The sequence below is a fragment of the Schistocerca nitens genome, chromosome 1, assembly GCF_023898315.1.
Source record: "Schistocerca nitens isolate TAMUIC-IGC-003100 chromosome 1, iqSchNite1.1, whole genome shotgun sequence".
Taxonomy (NCBI): Eukaryota; Metazoa; Arthropoda; class Insecta; order Orthoptera; family Acrididae; genus Schistocerca; species Schistocerca nitens.
The window spans coordinates 1,268,180,194-1,268,199,831 of NC_064614.1; the positions used below are offsets into that span (position 1 = coordinate 1,268,180,194).

Below are 19,638 nucleotides of genomic sequence, written 5' to 3' on the forward strand. Positions count from 1 at the left end.
GTCAGCGTTAATTGTGGTCCCAGCGATTCAGCTCTGATGACGAGGTCAAAGAAGAGGTTCATAACTTTCTCAACAGCATGGCAGTGAACTGGTATGACATGGGCATTCAGGCCAGTAGATGCTACGAGGTTATGTGACATCGCAGTTATATGAAATGACAGATTTTGCTGTGGCAGCAGAAGCAACCTGCCCAGCAACCATTCCTAATTCAATTGTTCATGAGTGAGTGTATGTAATTAATATATAGACATTTCCCAGAAGAGAAATGGATAGCTAGAAGTTAGAGACTGGCTAAATGGTTAATGCCAAAGGCCAATAAATTATATTTAAAAGTTAGAGGTAGTGAGAATTTGTGAAGCGCAGGGACAGGAAGAACAGGATTTCTGGTCAGTTGAGTACAGGATTATCAACACAAACACAAATAGTGGTAACATAGAAGTAGATCTAATAGTGAATAACAAACCAGGAATGTGAGTGAACTACTGTGAACGACAAAGTGAATGCATTATCATAGCCAAATAGACACAAAACCCAGGTCCATCACAATAGCACATGCATATATGTCTACTAGCTCTGCAGATAATCAAAAATTTGAAAGAATATATGATAAATTAAAGGAAATTATTTAGTCTAAGGTAGATGTGATGGAGAATTGGAATTCAATAGTAAGAAAAGAAAGATAAGGTAAGATAATAGAAGAACATGTATTGTAGGAAAGGAAGGAAAAGGGAAGGTGCCTGGTAGAATTTGCACAGAACACAAGTAAATTATTACAAATACATAGTTTAAGAATAATGAAAAAAAAGGTTGTATGTATGGAAGAGACTTGGAGACACCAGAAGGTTTCAGGTTGTTATATAACAGTAATGCAGAGATTTCAAAACCAGATTTTAAACTGTAAAAGATTTTGAAACTACACTCAACCATAATTTATTGGTAATGAATTGTAAATTAAACTGAAGAAATTGTAGAAAAGTGGCCACTAGAGCTACCATTAATCTTAGTAATTTCAGATGTTTCTTGATGGCACTGAAATTAATATTTAGATCACTCATCTTTGCAGTGATGTGGGAGTGAAGCTGGGACAGTTCTTTTGTATATATACAAAGACAGTAACTTGTTCTCGAAAGAACAGTTATTGTTGATGACCGTGCAGCTTTTCCCTGAAATAAATGATGACTAACTGACAACCTCAGCTGCTGATAGGTGTTGTTGTTATACCTCGATGTGGACAGCTGAAAATGTGTGCCCCGACCGGGACTCGAACCCGGGATCTCCTGCTTACATGGCAGACGCTCTATCCATCTGAGCCACCGAGGACACAGATGAATAGCGCGACTGCAGGGACTTATCCCATGCACGCTTCCCGTGAGACTCACATTCCCAACTGTCCACAATTCTACATATGTATTGTACCTTATAGACATTTGCCCACCCACTCATTACTCACGCACGCGCTGGCGATTCCCGTAAGAGTTAGGGCAACCTGTGCGCATTCGCACAGACAAAGGTCAATGGCTGGGTAGCCCTTAACTATATATACAAAGACAGTAACTTGTTCTCGAAAGAACAGTTATTGTTGATGACCGTGCAGCTTTTCCCTGAAATAAATGATGACTAACTGACAACCTCAGCTGCTGATAGGTGTTGTTGTTATACCTCGATGTGGACAGCTGAAAATGTGTGCCCCGACCGGGACTCGAACCCGGGATCTCCTGCTTACATGGCAGACGCTCTATCCATCTGAGCCACCGAGGACACAGATGAATAGCGCGACTGCAGGGACTTATCCCTTGCACGCTTCCCGTGAGACTCACATTCCCAACTGTCCACAATTCTACATATGTATTGTACCTTATAGACATTTGCCCACCCACTCATTACTCGCGCACGCGCTGGTGATTCCCGTAAGAGTTAGGGCAACCTGTGCGCATTCGCACAGACAAAGGTCAATGGCTGGGTAGCCCTTAACTATATATACAAAGACAGTAACTTGTTCTCGAAAGAACAGTTATTGTTGATGACCGTGCAGCTTTTCCCTGAAATAAATGATGACTAACTGACAACCTCAGCTGCTGATAGGTGTTGTTGTTATACCTCGATGTGGACAGCTGAAAATGTGTGCCCCGACCGGGACTCGAACCCGGGATCTCCTGCTTACATGGCAGACGCTCTATCCATCTGAGCCACCGAGGACACAGATGAATAGCGCGACTGCAGGGACTTATCCCTTGCACGCTTCCCGTGAGACTCACATTCCCAACTGTCCACAATTCTACATATGTATTGTACCTTATAGACATTTGCCCACCCACTCATTACTCGCGCACGCGCTGGCGATTCCCGTAAGAGTTAGGGCAACCTGTGCGCATTCGCACAGACAAAGGTCAATGGCTGGGTAGCCCTTAACTATATATACAAAGACAGTAACTTGTTCTCGAAAGAACAGTTATTGTTGATGACCGTGCAGCTTTTCCCTGAAATAAATGATGACTAACTGACAACCTCAGCTGCTGATAGGTGTTGTTGTTATACCTCTCACGGGAAGCGTGCAAGGGATAAGTCCCTGCAGTCGCGCTATTCATCTGTGTCCTCGGTGGCTCAGATGGATAGAGCGTCTGCCATGTAAGCAGGAGATCCCGGGTTCGAGTCCCGGTCGGGGCACACATTTTCAGCTGTCCACATCGAGGTATAACAACAACACCTATCAGCAGCTGAGGTTGTCAGTTAGTCATCATTTATTTCAGGGAAAAGCTGCACGGTCATCAACAATAACTGTTCTTTCGAGAACAAGTTACTGTCTTTGTATATATAGTTAAGGGCTACCCAGCCATTGACCTTTGTCTGTGCGAATGCGCACAGGTTGCCCTAACTCTTACGGGAATCGCCAGCGCGTGCGCGAGTAATGAGTGGGTGGGCAAATGTCTATAAGGTACAATACATATGTAGAATTGTGGACAGTTGGGAATGTGAGTCTCACGGGAAGCGTGCAAGGGATAAGTCCCTGCAGTCGCGCTATTCATCTGTGTCCTCGGTGGCTCAGATGGATAGAGCATCTGCCATGTAAGCAGGAGATCCCGGGTTCGAGTCCCGGTCGGGGCACACATTTTCAGCTGTCCACATCGAGGTATAACAACAACACCTATCAGCAGCTGAGGTTGTCAGTTAGTCATCATTTATTTCAGGGAAAAGCTGCACGGTCATCAACAATAACTGTTCTTTCGAGAACAAGTTACTGTCTTTGTATATATAGTTAAGGGCTACCCAGCCATTGACCTTTGTCTGTGCGAATGCGCACAGGTTGCCCTAACTCTTACGGGAATCGCCAGTGCGTGCGCAAGTAATGAGTGGGTGGGCAAATGTCTATAAGGTACAATACATATGTAGAATTGTGGACAGTTGGGAATGTGAGTCTCACGGGAAGCGTGCAAGGGATAAGTCCCTGCAGTCGCGCTATTCATCTGTGTCCTCGGTGGCTCAGATGGATAGAGCGTCTGCCATGTAAGCAGGAGATCCCGGGTTCGAGTCCCGGTTGGGGCACACATTTTCAGCTGTCCACATCGAGGTATAACAACAACACCTATCAGCAGCTGAGGTTGTCAGTTAGTCATCATTTATTTCAGGGAAAAGCTGCACGGTCATCAACAATAACTGTTCTTTCGAGAACAAGTTACTGTCTTTGTATATATAGTTAAGGGCTACCCAGCCATTGACCTTTGTCTGTGCGAATGCGCACAGGTTGCCCTAACTCTTACGGGAATCGCCAGCGCGTGCGCGAGTAATGAGTGGGTGGGCAAATGTCTATAAGGTACAATACATATGTAGAATTGTGGACAGTTGGGAATGTGAGTCTCACGGGAAGCATGCAAGGATAAGTCCCTGCAGTCGCGCTATTCATCTGTGTCCTCGGTGGCTCAGATGGATAGAGCATCTGCCATGTAAGCAGGAGATCCCGGGTTCGAGTCCCGGTCAGGGCACACATTTTCAGCTGTCCACATCGAGGTATAACAACAACACCTATCAGCAGCTGAGGTTGTCAGTTAGTCATCATTTATTACAGTTCTTTTGTATCTCCCTTTGTAAAAGAACATTTGAAAACAGTGCTTTGCTATCATCAGTTTCAGTTCTGTGACAGCCAAGAGTGTCTGAACATAAACTTCTGTGCCACTGATAGCCTTTACATGTGACTAGAATTTCTTTGAGTGTTTTAGAGAACTTTTGATAAAATTCTAGAACAGTAGTCATTGGAGGTGTCATGTTGCCCATTTCACAGCGAAACACATTTTATTCAGCATTTCTCAATCTATAAGCCAATGCTTTCTTTTATGCCTGTTGTATGTTAGTCACTGTTCCTTCAGGAGTTTCTTTACAGTGACTATAATCCAAATCAGATACCTCCCATCATGTTAGCTTTTATTCTGAACTTGAGCCACAGTTCCTCTACCTGCTCCTGCAGAGAGCAAAATGTTTTGAGCTCCTCCTTGACCCCTTGAGATGTGACAGTACTGCCTTTTTATGTAGGTTACTGTAAATATAAATCAATCTATTTGTCTTAGTTCCCATTTTTGTTCTTTAGTACAAATTTCTCACAGTCACTGACTCCAGCTTCAATGTGCACTTCTTCAAGGATTAAGGTCTATAAATTGCCATTAGATATAACATATTATATTCGTAAGTGGGTTTCAGAACAAATTGTTCAAAGTAACTTTCAGAGAAAGGATTTGTTATTGTATTGCAGGAGGTCTTCTTGTCACAAGAATAAAACTGTAACCATTCCAATTGGTTGTTATAGGATTAAAGTCTCCTCCATCAACAGCAGTATTAAGGGGTATATATGAATTAGCAAGCTGAGGGTTTTCTGGCTTTTTCAATTACATCTAATGGCGAGGCTGGTGGTTATTGGAAGAATAAGTACCCTCTCACTCCTGATACTGAGTGTTGCCTAAAGATTTCACATGCAGCTTCAGTTTCTATTTAAGTTATTACAAGTTTCTTGTCTACTGTAATGAACAGATCACCTCTACTTCCTATTAGTCTTACACACCTCAGTGTATCACAAAAATCTTACTGCTGTTGCATATGGCAATGATTGATTATTATTTGAATGTCTCATTTGATTGCAGGCCAATATACAAATATCTGCATAAGCTGTTTCCCACAGAACTTGTTACAATGCCCCCCCCCCCCCCCCCCCCCCCCCCCAATGAATTGAGTATAACACCTTCAGCAGAAATTTCTCTGAAATTAAGATGCAGTATCGCTCTCTAGATGTGGAAAGAAACAGAGGACTTTGACAGACCTGTAAGTGATGTTGGACTATATAAAGATATTTGAGTTGTGAGTGACTGTGTTTGAGAATCATGAAACTACCCACCTCTTTGGTCTAGCTGTGCACTTGTGGAGTATGCTGTATAAGGGAGAAGCCACTAACTGGTGTTCGTCAGATAACCTTTCTTTCAGGAGTGCTAGTTCTGCAAGGTTTGCAGGAGAGCTTCTGTTAAGTTTGGAAGGTAGGAGACGAGGTACTGGCAGAAGTAAAGCTGTGAGGACGGGGCGTGAGTCGTGCTTGGGTAGCTCAGTTGGTAGAGCACTTGCCCGCGAAAGGCAAAGGTCCCGAGTTCGAGTCTCGGTCCAGCACACAGTTTTAATCTGCCAGGAAGTTTCATATCAGCGCACACTCCACTGCAGAGTGAAAATCTCATTCTGGAAACATCCCCCAGGCTGTGGCTAAGCCATGTCTCCGCAATATCCTTTCTTTCAGGAGTGCTAGTTCTGAAAGTTTCGCAGGATAGCTTCTGTTAAGTTTGGAAGGTAGGAGACGAGGTACTGGCAGAAGTAAAGCTGTGAGGACGTGGCGTGAGTCGTGCTTGGGTAGCTCAGTTGGTAGAACACTTGCCCATGAAAGGCAAAGGTCCCGAATTTGAGTCTCGGTCCGGCACACAATTTTAATCTGCCAGGAAGATTCAAGGAGTAGTTTGCAGTCCACGGCAATTTTTAATCAAATATTTAATAGGTACTTGTGAAATTAATGGACCTCAAAAATGGTAGTCAATGCCTTTTTTGTGTGTTGAAGACAGTCTTCAGAGTATATGTGATCAGTTTTTCAGAACTGTGTGACACACAGTGGGAAAAGGCTGAACTGACAGTATCATGCTTTTTCATTAAGGGAGTAATGGATACACATTTCTGGTAGGTCAATTATGGGTAAACAGTTACTACTCAAGAGATGAGAAAACAACTCTCTGGGTCATGAAAAGGGGAATATATTCAGAGTAGCATGTGTATTACCTTGAAGTTGCTGTAGATTTGCAGATATCAGTTATGTTTGTGAACAGTGACAGAGGTCACCAAAACACTTCATTGATTATGTTGAAAACCACAGTGTGTTTTTCAAGTTTTCCTTGAAGTAAATGTGCATTTACTCAACAGTATCATGTAAAGTGATTTTAATTCTGCCACCAATTCACCTTGACTATAGCTGTACAATTATTGACCTAAATATCAGAATAAGAAGAAATATTTCTGTCTAATGTGTACACTTGGAAGATGATGGAATAAAATACTTATTAGCTAATGTGGCTCAAGAAGCAGTGCGTATGAGAGCGTATAGGATGGTGGCATGCACTGTCAAGCTGCAGGACACTGTTTGATGCTGGCCATGTCCACATAAAATGATGTGCAAAAGTTAACACAGAGCTGGTATATGACATGACTGATCACAGATGGCTTTGCCTCTGGTAGAGTAGGTATCACATGCAAGGCTACCTGCACACCATTCACCATGTATCAGCTCTGTGTAGCTTTTGCATAGCTTTTTATTTGGGCGTGGGCTGTCAATGCAAATGAATGGCCACAGTCAAATTATGACCAAGATAAAAGTTGAACACCTATGGGCAGAAACATGATGCTCAGCACAATATGCTCAACTTCAAGGCTGCTTCATAATCTGTGCCATCTGGATACTTTCTTCCCTTGTTCCCCCGCGCCCTCCACCTACCCTATCCCACATATCCCGTACCAGCTTCTCTGAATTATGTAGATGGGAGTAATCCTTACAACACTTCCTTCAACTCTGCTGTCCTCCTGGCCTCTATCTCTGCTAGCCCCCTGCCCCAGAGCCACATCCACCTTGTCACAGGCCCCTTACTTCACACCATCATTTTACACTCATATTTTCTCCTCGGGCCTGCCTCTTCATATGTTCTTTCTCCATCTCTCTTGCAACACACTCCTCCAGTTATTTATATATCATGTGGAACTACCCCTGTCAACAGCGGGACAAGCTCACCAATACCACACTCGCATCCTGTCTGTTGCTGCCTCTCCCTCAGTCACCAGCCATTCTTCACTCCTCATTCCCCTAGCTTCTTCCTTTCCCCTCACACATACTGCACCCAAGACAACATTTACACCAGTAAAAGCTGGCTTCAGAACCAAGACTGTGAGTGTGTGTGTGTGTGTGTGTGTGTGTGTGTGTGTGTGTGTCACACACCTCAGCTGTTAGGTTAGTGGTTACTTTTACCCTTTCCATTATCTGTATTCCATCAAGATATAACACACACAAAAAATTTTAATTTCCTGCCACATGACAAAGACTTTCATCATGCCTTAAAAAATCTGTTTCACTGAAGGAGAAGTACCATTCTCAGTCCAAAAATATGCTGTATCACTAGTAAATATTTCATTAATAAATATTTGAGTAAAGGGGACCACTCACTGAGTAACAGAGGTTTTGAATCACATCTTTGCTAGCTTTCAGAATAGAACCTTTGACGACTAGAGTATACAAAAACAAACACACCCACACACACATGCACCCACCCACCCACCTACCCACCCATTCACCAACCCCCCCCCCCCCACCCACCCATCCACACACACACACACACACACACACACACACACACACGCACACACACACACACACACACACACACACACACACACACACACACACACTGAAGCCCACCCACCCTTTCACACCTACAACCTTCCTCAACATTTAGAAATGCTGTAAATGTATCTTCAATCTAACTTTTAATCTATGTTGTAGGGTCAGTTGTTTAACATAGGTCTTTCGGTGCTCTGTTAAATTCTTCTCGCAGTGTCCTATCCCCATCTCAATCCGAACGAATTCAAAAGTAATAGCAGTGTACATGGCAACAACACTAGGATAAAGGACGATCTTCACTGCTCAAGGTTAAGTCTAACTTTGGCTCATAAGGGGGTAAATTATGCTGCCATGAAAGTCTTTGGTCACTTACCTAATAGCATCAAAAGTCTGACAGATAGCCATATAGCATTTAAAAGGAAATTAAAAGAATTTCTTAATGGCAACTCCTTCTACTCATTAGATGAATTGTTGGATATAGTAAGTGGGTAATTTCCAAACACGCCCCCGCCCCCCCCCCCCCCCCCCCAAAAAAAAATAAAATAAAATAAAATAAAATAAATAAATAAATAAAATAAAAAATAAAAATATTAAGTGTCATGTAATATTTTGTGTAATGTAATATCTTGTATAGACACCTTTTATTAACCTGACACATTCCACATCATTATCAAGTGTCGTATTCATGATGTATGGAACAAGTACTAATTTAATCTAATCTAATCTAATCGCCTTCATCTACTCCCTCCTCTCTTTCTACAGTATTGTCTTCAAGTTTGTTGCCCTTGGAAAGATATTCTGTATACAGGCTGTCCATAATTAAAGTCCCAGTTTCAAAATACTGTAGAAAGAGACCTACTGCTCAGAATTACATCAGATGCAGAGTGGAAAGTAAGGGAAAAAATACAAAAATTTTACTACTGCAATAGATGGCACTGTAAGCATCAGAAAATGCACACCAACAGATGCAAGGCTTATGGCTGTACATCAGTTTCTGTCCGAGATGCCCAATGCAACTGTCTCCATGAATGATTGTGCACTGCTGGCAGATCACTTTTACAAGAATGGTGACTGCACCAGTAGCCCTGCATAAGTTCAGGACACTCAAGGGTATGTAAAAGGCATTGTTTGGATGTCTGATGAAAGTCTAAAGAAAATCATTATAAAATTTGAAAAGGTAGGTCCTTTTGAAGTGCAGTGTGGCAGAGAGAGGAAAGCAGTTGATCCAACATCTGCCAAAGATATGATCACAGCATTGCAGGAGGGGTCGAGTGGTGATGTGCAAACATGTAGTGCATGGGAAATTGCCTGGACATTGCGCATGCTTGTAAGCATGGCCCATAAAATCCTATGAAATGTTCTGTATTACTATCTACACAAAATCAAAATGTTCACTCTGGAATTTCTTGTTCATATGGAAGAGGAAAATGAACAGCCTTGGAACAATCTGTGGACAGGCAAAACCCATTTGCATCTCCAAGGACATGTCAATATGCAGAACTGTAGAATATGGACAATGGAAAATTTGCACACGCGTAGACCAGCAACATTTCATTCTGAAAAGGTGACTGTGTAGTGCTGGTTGGTAGCATTATTTATTGTAGAGCCCTTTTTTTTGAGGATATAGTCCTACAGCCCTGTTACCTGTCCTGTTGCTCATAAATGCTATGAGAGTCTTTTGCACACCACTGTCATTCCACCCCTTCAGCAGTGTGGATGTGTGGGTAAGGTCATTTTTATGCAAGATAGCACTCCTTCACACATTGTACAACCAGTGGAATGGCTGCTGCAGAGGCAGGTTGGAAATGATAAAATTATCAGCCGTCATTTACCTACAGCCTGGATGTCCAAATCACCTGATCTTAATATGCATGACTTTTAGCTGTGGGCTTAGCTGAAAGATATTGTGTCTAATGCTCCAATTATGAACATAGCTGCACTGAAGGCACACATTATGTAACACTTTCTGAATGTGACCCCCGACACACTCCAATCTGTTATGGAATATGCTGTTTCTTGATTTTAGCTTGTGGCATCAAACAATGGAAAACATATTGAACATGGCTTGCACTAGTCTCATGAAAATTAGAAACCAATGTCATTTTACTTTTTATGTGGCTTTTGGCCTCAGGACAATTAGAAACTAATGTAATTTTGTTTTTATGCAATTTTTGTCCCCAGGACAATTAAAAACTGATTTTTCCCATCTGATGTGGTAGGAACTTGCCATGGTGGATGGGCTTATCTGACTATCAATGTCACAACTGTTGACATTATGAATCATTATGGATGGTATTATGAGAAACTCAAACCATAGCTGTCATATTGTGATTCATCTGTCATTTGCTCATTCTGAGCAGTAGTTCTCTTTCTACAACATTTAGAAACTGAAACTTTAGTAATGGTCACCCTGTATTCCTCTCACCTCTCAGCTTTCCCTTCATTGCTTAGTACTTGCTAGCCATCTGACTTGATATTCATACAGATGATTCTCTTTTCTCGAAAGATCTTGGCAATTTTTCCATAGATGGCATATATCATTCCCCTAGTTATGCATGATTCTACAGCTTTGCAATTGTCCTCTGGCCATTTCTGCATAGTCATTTTTCCACTTTCAGGAGTATGCTTTTTGCCTGCTTCATCTGCTGCACTTTACATTTTCAAATTTTGTAAATTAAATTCAGTATCTGATGTGGCATCCATGGATTTCTGTTGAGCCTTGTCTGTTTACCTTATTGACGCTCTGCTGCCTTCACTAATTCATCATTGCACTTCATAACCAATAAATTATGGTTAAAGGCAACATCTGCACCTGGAAATTTTTTGCAGTTAAAATCTGGTTCTGAAGTCTCTGGCTTACCATTATGAAATTTATTTGAACCATTCCTGTGTCTCCAGGTCACTTCCACACATACAATGTTCTTTCATGATTTTAAACCAAATATTAGTGATGATTAAATCATGTTCTGTGCAAAATTCTACCAGGCAGCTTTCTGTTTCATTCCTCTTCCCTAGCTCATGATCTCCTAATATTTTTCCTTCTCCTACTTTTGCTACTACCAACTTTCAGCCACTTCCATTACAGTTAAATTCTGTCCTCCTTTACTATATGAATAATTTCTTTTATATCATTATACATTATTTCAATCTCTTCATCTGCAAAACTAGTTGGCACATAAACTTGTTCTTATGCATTATTAGACCTACTTCTGCATTACCCGTATTTGATCGTATATTGCTAACACTGTACTGACCTGATCAGAAGTTCTGTTCTTCCTGTCACCACACATCACTAATTCCCACTATGTCCACCTTGAACCTGTCCATTTCCCTTTTTATCTCCAACCTACCTAACCAATTAAGGGATCTAACATTTCACACTCCTACTTGTAGAAAGCGTTTTGTTTCTCCTGATGATGACATGCTCTGCTCTCCATCTCATGATCTGAGTGGGGGACAATTTTACCTCTGGAATATATCACCCAATAGGATTCCATCACTATTCAACCATATAGTAACACTACCTGCCCATGTGAAAAATAGCAGCTGTAGTTTCCCCTTGCTTTCAGCCATTTGCAGTACCAACATAATAAGGCCATGTTAGCTGACATTACAAAGACAGATCAGTCATCTAGATTGTTGTCTCTACAATTACCAAAAAGGATGCGGCCCTCTTCAGGAACCGTGTGTTAGCCTGGCCTCTCCACAGATTCCCTCCATTGTGTTTGTATCCACTGTATGGCTGTGTGCATTGTTGAGACATGCAAGCAATTCTGTGTTGGCAAAGTCAAAAAACTAGCATTCTATGAGCTGGAATGTGGAATGTTAGATTTTTTTAATCCAGGAGATATAGTAAAAAGTTTAAAAAGGAAAATGGCTAGATTTAAATTAGATATGGTGGAATTAATTATACCTCCAGAATCAGCAAAATATAAATTATTGTATACATAATAAGAATTTCAAAAACATATCCTGTGAAGTAATTTTGGTACTTACTGGGTAACTATAGTCTGAAAGTAAACTTCAAAAAAAGAAAAAAATCTATTTACTCCAAGACTGATGCCATAGCAAGTAGAAATGCCCAATTTCTCTGTGTTTGAGGTTTACTCAGGTACCACTTGCAACCAATTTGAAAACTCAATAATCCTAAAAGAATTTAAGGTGTTTAGCAGTTTTCCAGACTGTCTACTAAAAAAGATACATACTGACTGACAGTGGTGCAGTTCGACCACAGAGGCTTTGTTGTGTTCTCTGTCCTTAGATTGCACTACATGGGTAGTTTGGCTGACCAGTGCTTCCTAATGTTGTGATGAAGTGATGCTCTCTGCCTGGAGAGGTATTCTGATTTCATGTAAAGTGATAAGGAAAGGTCTATGGAGTCAATATTTTGAGACGTTTGTGCACTTATCACTAGAGTGGCTGAGGATACAAGCACACTGTCAAAGATGCAAGAAAATAAAACATAAATAATCAGAATTGACACACTGATTGGAGAGAACATTTGACAAGATCAAAAGAAAGCAATTGTTTTGTCGTGCAAGAGCATTTCTATATTTTACTACTTCATTATACATTCTCAATTACCACAGGCAGTTATCAAAGTTAAAATTTATTAAAAGTTAAAAAACTTCACCTCAAGCTCGCAAAAGGCAGGTGCCTTAGCTCGGGTTCAGATTTAGCATTCAGTATTAGCTCATCATAAAAGTGAAAAGGCAAAGACATGGCACTTCAATTATATATCACCCTCCAGATTATTTCATTTATGTAAGTTATGGAATATTTCAAATATATCTCATATCATGTCAGGATACAATATATTTAATTTCTGTTTAAGTGACCAAAAACTACTTACTCTGGCATCATGTAGGAATATTATCACTGAATTCTCACTATTCCGTATAATGCTTATGGTAAGTTTTCTAGATTTTCTTTGTATTAGAATTGCCGCCTACCCCATCTTTCATACTCTCTACCTCCTTCAATTCCCCTATCTTGTTTTCTTCTCATAGTAATACAGTTATTAAAATGGAAAGTATTAATTATTTTTGGTTTTGTTTGCAGGAAAGGGATCATTTTGGGATGCTGTTGCATCAATTTCAGAAACATTCCAGAACAAGAAACAGTTGAGGCAATATTCACTCAACGATGTTGCTGCACATTCCAATAGAAATACAGGAATATGGGTAACATACAACTGTGGAGTTTATGATATCACAGATTACATTGAACATCACCCAGGTGGAGATAATGTATTGTTAGCTGCTGGAGGATCATTGGAGCCTTACTGGATGAAATACCCTGTTCATAAAAATCCATCTGTTCTATCCCAATTAGAGAAATACAAAATAGGTAGTATTAGCTATTAATTTTGCAGCTATTTTCATATAACAGTGTGATTTCCTAGACTGTAATTCATGCTTTAAACTTATAATATTTCATGTTTCTCCAACAGTGATAATTTATTCCAGGGAAGTCAAAGCAGTACAAAAAACAAGCTATATATGTTTGAAAAGCTCTACTTACTTGTTGCTGTAGGAGTTGGTTCAAAATTGCTATCTGCTGGTCTAAATTCATGTTAACATAATTTCTGAAAGTCAGCTAAGAAGTACATGACTGATTTCCTTCCCAATATTTGCCAAATCTGGGCTGGTGCTTCATCCATAATGGTCTTATCATCCGAAGGACATTAAATGTTAATAATCCTTTCTTGGTCTCCTAATAGTTGGAATGAGGAGAGCCTGGAGCTTGATTGACAGGAATGTATTGTAAATGAGTCTGACAAATCTGTGTTGTCTGGAACATGAAATTTTTTTATAGGGAACTAGGAGAACAGTAATTAACAGTAAACATGATACAGTTTATAGAGCAAAGATGTGTCGATATGAATTTGTAGACTTGTGGAAAGAAGAAATGTACCTTTATTTTATTTATTTATTCAGCTGTTTGATTTATTTCAATTGATACATGTTGTATCAGTGCATATAGGCCTTGACATTTTGATTATGCAATGAAAATATAATGTAATGGGATGGATAAAAAAATCTACTCACCAAATGGTGCCAGCAGAAAACACATGTAAAGGTATTCAAATTTGCAAGTTTTTGGAGCTGTTGACTCCTTCTTCTGCAGAAGGGTTGAAGGGGAAGGAAGATGGGTGAAGGAAAGAGACTGACGAGGTTTAGTAACTGGGGAGAGTTCAGAAGCTCACCCAGAACCCTGGGTCAGGGGAGGCTTACTGGACAGGATGAGAAAGAAAGATTGATTGTTAGGGACTGCACCAGGAAACCCCAAGAGCTTAAAAGTGGAGGATAGAGTAGTATGCAAGAAAGAGATTAGTGACAAAACATTGTGCACAGGTTAATAAGAGTGGGTGTATCATTGTATGCGGTAGAGCAGGGGGCCAATAGACAGGTCAAAAAATAAAACATATAGAAAACTAAAAGGGAGTAAAGAAAGGGATGGTTACTGAGAAGAAATGCTGAGACCCAAGAAATAAATTAAGGCCAGGTGGACAGCAAGAACCAAGGACATGTTGTAATGCCAGATCCCATTTGCATAGTTCTTAGAAATTGGTGTCTGGGGGAAGAATCAAGATGGCAATAAACTGAAACAGGCACCAAGGTCATGACTGTCATGTTGTAGAGTATGCTGTCCAATAAGATATTGCGTGTTACCAGTTACACCTTCTGCCTACGCCCTTTCATCCTAACTAATAACTTGGTAGTAGTCTGGCAATGTTCACAGATAGCTCTCCCTTTGATAGTTTTTTCTTTTTGCCAGTTACAAGGCTGATATAGGTGGTGGTAGGAGGGTGCATAGGTCAAGTCTTACAGTGGGGATGGTCATAGGGGTAGGAACCATAGGGTAGGGAAAAGAGTGCAGAAGCAGCATAGAGTCTGAAAAGGACATTGTGGAGATTGGGAGAGTGATGAGAAGCTGTCCTAGGTGTGGTGGGCAAAATGAAGGGCTTATTTAAATAGTGGTACAAGTCCATTACCTCCACTTTTCTGATTATAATGCTTCTGAAATTAATGATCCAAACAAACAGAAAGAAAGGTTCATCTCTAGCAAGAAGCCTTATGCATGAATACTTCTGGCATCTCAACTGCAGATTTTTCAGTGCTCATTTAACTTTAGAACTCTGTATCTCAAAATGAACAAAAATGGACTTGTACCACTATTGAAATAAGCCCTTCAAATGATCATTCCTGTCACATTCCTGACTCTTGACTATTTCTCCTCGGACACCATGCTGTTTCCAAAAATCTTGAAGTTCTTGACTGATGTACTTCTAATTTTTACACAATACTGTAATAGACATTTGGCTGCACATAGGTTATATATTTTTAAACAACAATAAGCAGATATTCTGTTAAAAGTGACTATGAGAGAGAAAGTGCAATGCTATGATAATGTGTGGTTTAGTTTTCTTCCTTGTATTTAGTTTTAACAGAAAACCTATATATTAGGAAAGTTGTATTTATGGCTCATCAACTTATGATTAGAATACTACAATGTGATTTGAACCTTCTGAAACTTTGTAAAGCTATATGTTCTCAGGTTAAACTATGTGAAATAATGTCACTGAAGTTACATCTTCACAGATCCAGTACGTGGACTGGTCTCTCTCATACCCCATATGCCAATGATCCCAATCAGTTTTCCTATTCAGTTTTTAAGCAAATCATGGTTTTGTTTGATTTAATAACAAAGAAGACTCAAAGTCAGACATTCAGATCTGTTGGAACTGATTTACAATCAGTGTGTTTTTACCATTGTCAATTGTATGAGCCCTTTTACTAACTCATACCACACAGTACAGCAGAAATTAAAACTATATACTATAAGGTCTTAGGATATATTTTTAACAATGACTGTATATACATCAGTGTGTGTGTATTGTGTCAGAGCGGGGTAGTGGGGGCGGGGGGATATCGACCTCTATGTGAGGCTCAAATGTCTCTGGTTGGCATGAGGTGGACAAAGTTTGGAAAAAGTGAAAGGAAAGCCAGTGCATTCTAGACTAATGTTTGAGATGGATGTATGTATAGTTGCTCTCCTGAATCAAGTTACATTATATTTATCACACCATGTATGATTTGAATTAGTTTCTACTGTATTGTGTCAACTCTTTCTACACTGGTGACCCCATTCCTGTTGCTTCACATAATCTGGTCTGGTGCATTGTATGACAACAGTATAACAGTTACACAATGCATTACCCATCATGCTGCATCTGGATCACAGTGCCAACATGATTGCAGTGCAGGATGTGCAGTGTTGTCATGGTGCAAACACAACAGTGAAAACTGAGTGCAGTGACAATTTGTACCTTGTACTGACAGACAAAACCAGCCTAACGGCCCAAATGTGGCAGCCAACAACAACTCTGCCTGTGGACTATGAGGACAATGCTACCACAGACAGTACTTTTAACCAACAAAGTTTGCGACATAATTGTAATGCTACTTTCAAGTCTTTTGCACCGCATATTGAATATGAGACCTGTTGGCAGCTACGTTGTCTACTATACTGAACAATGCTACAATTACTTCAGCCTTATGTCTGAGGTTCAGCCTGCGCCTTGGACAACCACAGTTTGACCCCACTCACTTAACTTTGTGGTTCAGACAGTGGATGGGATTTTTGAAGCAATGAGAATTTTAGACAATGATTCTAAATATGTTCACCTAATCTGTCATATTGCGGGACAGGCTGAACTAATCGATGACCTTATCCTGTCACTGCTGCCCACAAACAACTGGAGCACAGAAAAGCTTGTTCTCTTGCAGACACTTTCTCAAAACCTGAAATAACAGCTCCAAGAAGCTATATATGAATAGCATCTCAATAACAACAAGCCTTCACAACTTTGGTGTCAACTGCACACAACTATTGATTGCATTCTCATACAACCTTATGGACCCTACAGATCATCCACTTGCTGACCGAGCTGCAGCTAGTGATGAACGCACATGAGTCTGAACCCCTAGAAAAATGACTTGTGCTGACAGATCAAATGTCCTCGGCAATACGCCACTGGCATCTATTAAACAGACAGATGGGCATGGAAATGTGCCAACAATGTCTCACGCATGCCGTCCAATCTTAGCTGAACCAGTTTTACTCAACTCGAGGATGAAGTCACCCCTCCCCCCAGCAGCCTACAGTGCACCATCAAATACCCACCTTGCCTAGTAATGATGCACCAGCTATTATAGCTGGCCCACAGCTGTTATTCTGTTGGTTCCACAGTAAATTTGGACAGGATGCTTGCAAATGTTGTGCTCCTTGCAAATTCCCAAATGATGTCCTCCTTGTAAATTCCCAAATGATGTCAGTGGACTGAAATAGGTTCTTTGGCCTGCTCCAGTGAGCAAAGTCATGTCACCACCATGACAACCACACAATGCCTCTTCATGCCTGGCCTTGCTAATGAATAGTATTTTATAGTGGATATGGGCTCTAACATAAACTCATTATCACACAGCAGAACATCTAACTATGAACTGACATCTTCACTCTTGCTTCACTTGATGAGTGACTCACAGATAGCAGTCTACAGCACTTCTACACACCTGTCAACAAACCTTTAGTGCACCTGAACTTTATGTGTAACAGAAGTCTGCAAATCAGTCATTGGCATGGACTTGTTACAGTTCTTCCAGCTCTTGCCTGGTGTAGTATGAGTGGCACTGATGCACCATGCTGCTGAGAACCTCATCAAGGGACTTTTTACTTGGTTTCTCACTTACTGGGCCCTGTTCACCTGAATGCCTAATCACTAATGGCTCTTCTCTTGATGCTGGTTGTTAGATGGTATCCTCACTACCCACCAGTGTTACATTGACTGCAATGTACAATCACGGGCATTACACATAAAAAACATGGGCCTTTAGCATCATGTCCAGGAGAAAGCAGAGCACTCTCATCGATGTGTGAACACATAAAAAACATGGGCCTTTAGCATCATGTCCAGGAGAAAGCAGAGCACTCACATTGATGTGTGAACACTATGCTTTCAACAGTCAGCTGCAGTGCACGGGGTGTCACCTCCAACCATGCCCCCTCCACCCAGCCACATCCACATTCTGCACACAATAGTCACCTCCCCTCCTCAGTGCACACCAATAGCTGTCCAACAAGGTTAGTACACCACATTGAGCAGCATTTGTAAAGAGTGAAATGTATCTGCCCAATTCTCGTGCTTAGGCTCATGCATGTGTAGTTGGAACTATGCACCTAATTGTGACCACTGATGGTCCTTCCATACACCACAAACCATACTGTTTGTGCTCTGAAGACCTATGGATTGCTAAAAACACAATATAGGAACTTTTGCAAGCGTATATCGTCTGACCCACCATATAGCTGGTCAGCTTCCTGCATTAAGCTCATACCTGAGAAAGATGATTCAGTCAGACTTTGTGGAGACTGAAGAGTACTCAACTCCAGAACTGTACATGATAGTTACCCTATACCTAACATACAGGACTTTACACATGTGGTCACCAGTCCAAGAATATTCAATGTTTTTGCACATACCAAAGCACTGAGATATCCTGAAAATGATCAGCACTCCATTTGGACTGTACAAATATCTCTTCTTGCTATATGACCTCAAGAATATGGTACAAACATGGAAATGTTATATTGATGGTGTACTCAATTGATTTCTGTAGTGCTACACTCATCTTGATGATATATTCATCTTCTCCAGCATCCATCATGAACCTTTGCATTCTCTAGAACAAGTTCTGGCTGTGCTATGACAAAGTGCTGTTGTCATTAACGAAAAAAGCCACAACTTCAACAAACAGAACTGACATTCTTAGGCCATACACTCAATGCATCATGCATCAAACCAACTGTGGAACAAATAGACATGGTGAAAAAACTTCCGCTTCCAGAATCTTTTCATGACCCGCATCAATTCCTCAGAATACTTAACTTCCATCAACGACACCTTGCCCATGCAGCTACATTGCAACCTCCTTTCATGAGTAGCTTAAATGGCAAAGATAAACAAGAAAAAGGAAAGTCAAGTAGACTGTAGAGAATTGCTCCAGTGAGTGAAAAACTTTTTAGCACAAGCTGTTACTTTGACACACCCTGCCCCTAAGCACAATTCACTCTCACAACTGATGTGAGTGACACTGCTGGACGGGCAGTGCTTCAGCAGCTGGTAGACAAGGTGCCTCAACTGCTCCAGTTCTTCTCAAAGAAATTATCTTTCTCACAATCTTAGTGATCAGCTTTCAATCAAGAGTTCCTTGCAATAGATGTGGTGGGCACATACTTCCATGAAGATACCAAGTGCTGCCGAGTGACCGTGTACACAATCACAAACCTCTGGTGGATTCCATGAAGAACCCATCTCATGATGCGAATCCAAGCTGATTCAGACATCTGTACCTCATTGCACAGTACACCACTGACATAGGTCACATCCATGGTGTAGACAGTATCACTGTGGACTACCATTCAAGAATCAGTGCAGTTTCTCTCCAATATGACTATGAGCACATGAGCAAACGAATGATCTGAGTATCACAGAACTCCTTAATGACCAGGACACAAACCTTCGCATCAGATATCAGTTTGTTCCCATGTCTCCAACAACAGTGCTCTGCAATGTTTCAAAGAACAGGCCATGACCATTGGCATCTCTTATGATACTCTGCCAAATATTTGAGTGGTTACGTAGACTGAGCCACCCCTGCATCAAGGCAACAGTTCACTTAGTG

The 19,638-nt window shown here is 40.9% G+C and overlaps 1 protein-coding gene across 1 annotated transcript in view; it reads left to right on the top strand.

The window, feature by feature from the left end:
- Window positions 1-19,638, top strand: part of LOC126239904 (sulfite oxidase-like) — a 153,718-nt gene that overhangs the window by 72,784 nt on the left and 61,296 nt on the right. Inside the window, exon 3 of the mRNA XM_049947894.1 lies at window positions 12,953-13,240. Coding sequence (XP_049803851.1) covers window positions 12,953-13,240 — 288 coding nt within the window. The remainder of the gene's footprint in view (window positions 1-12,952; window positions 13,241-19,638) is intronic.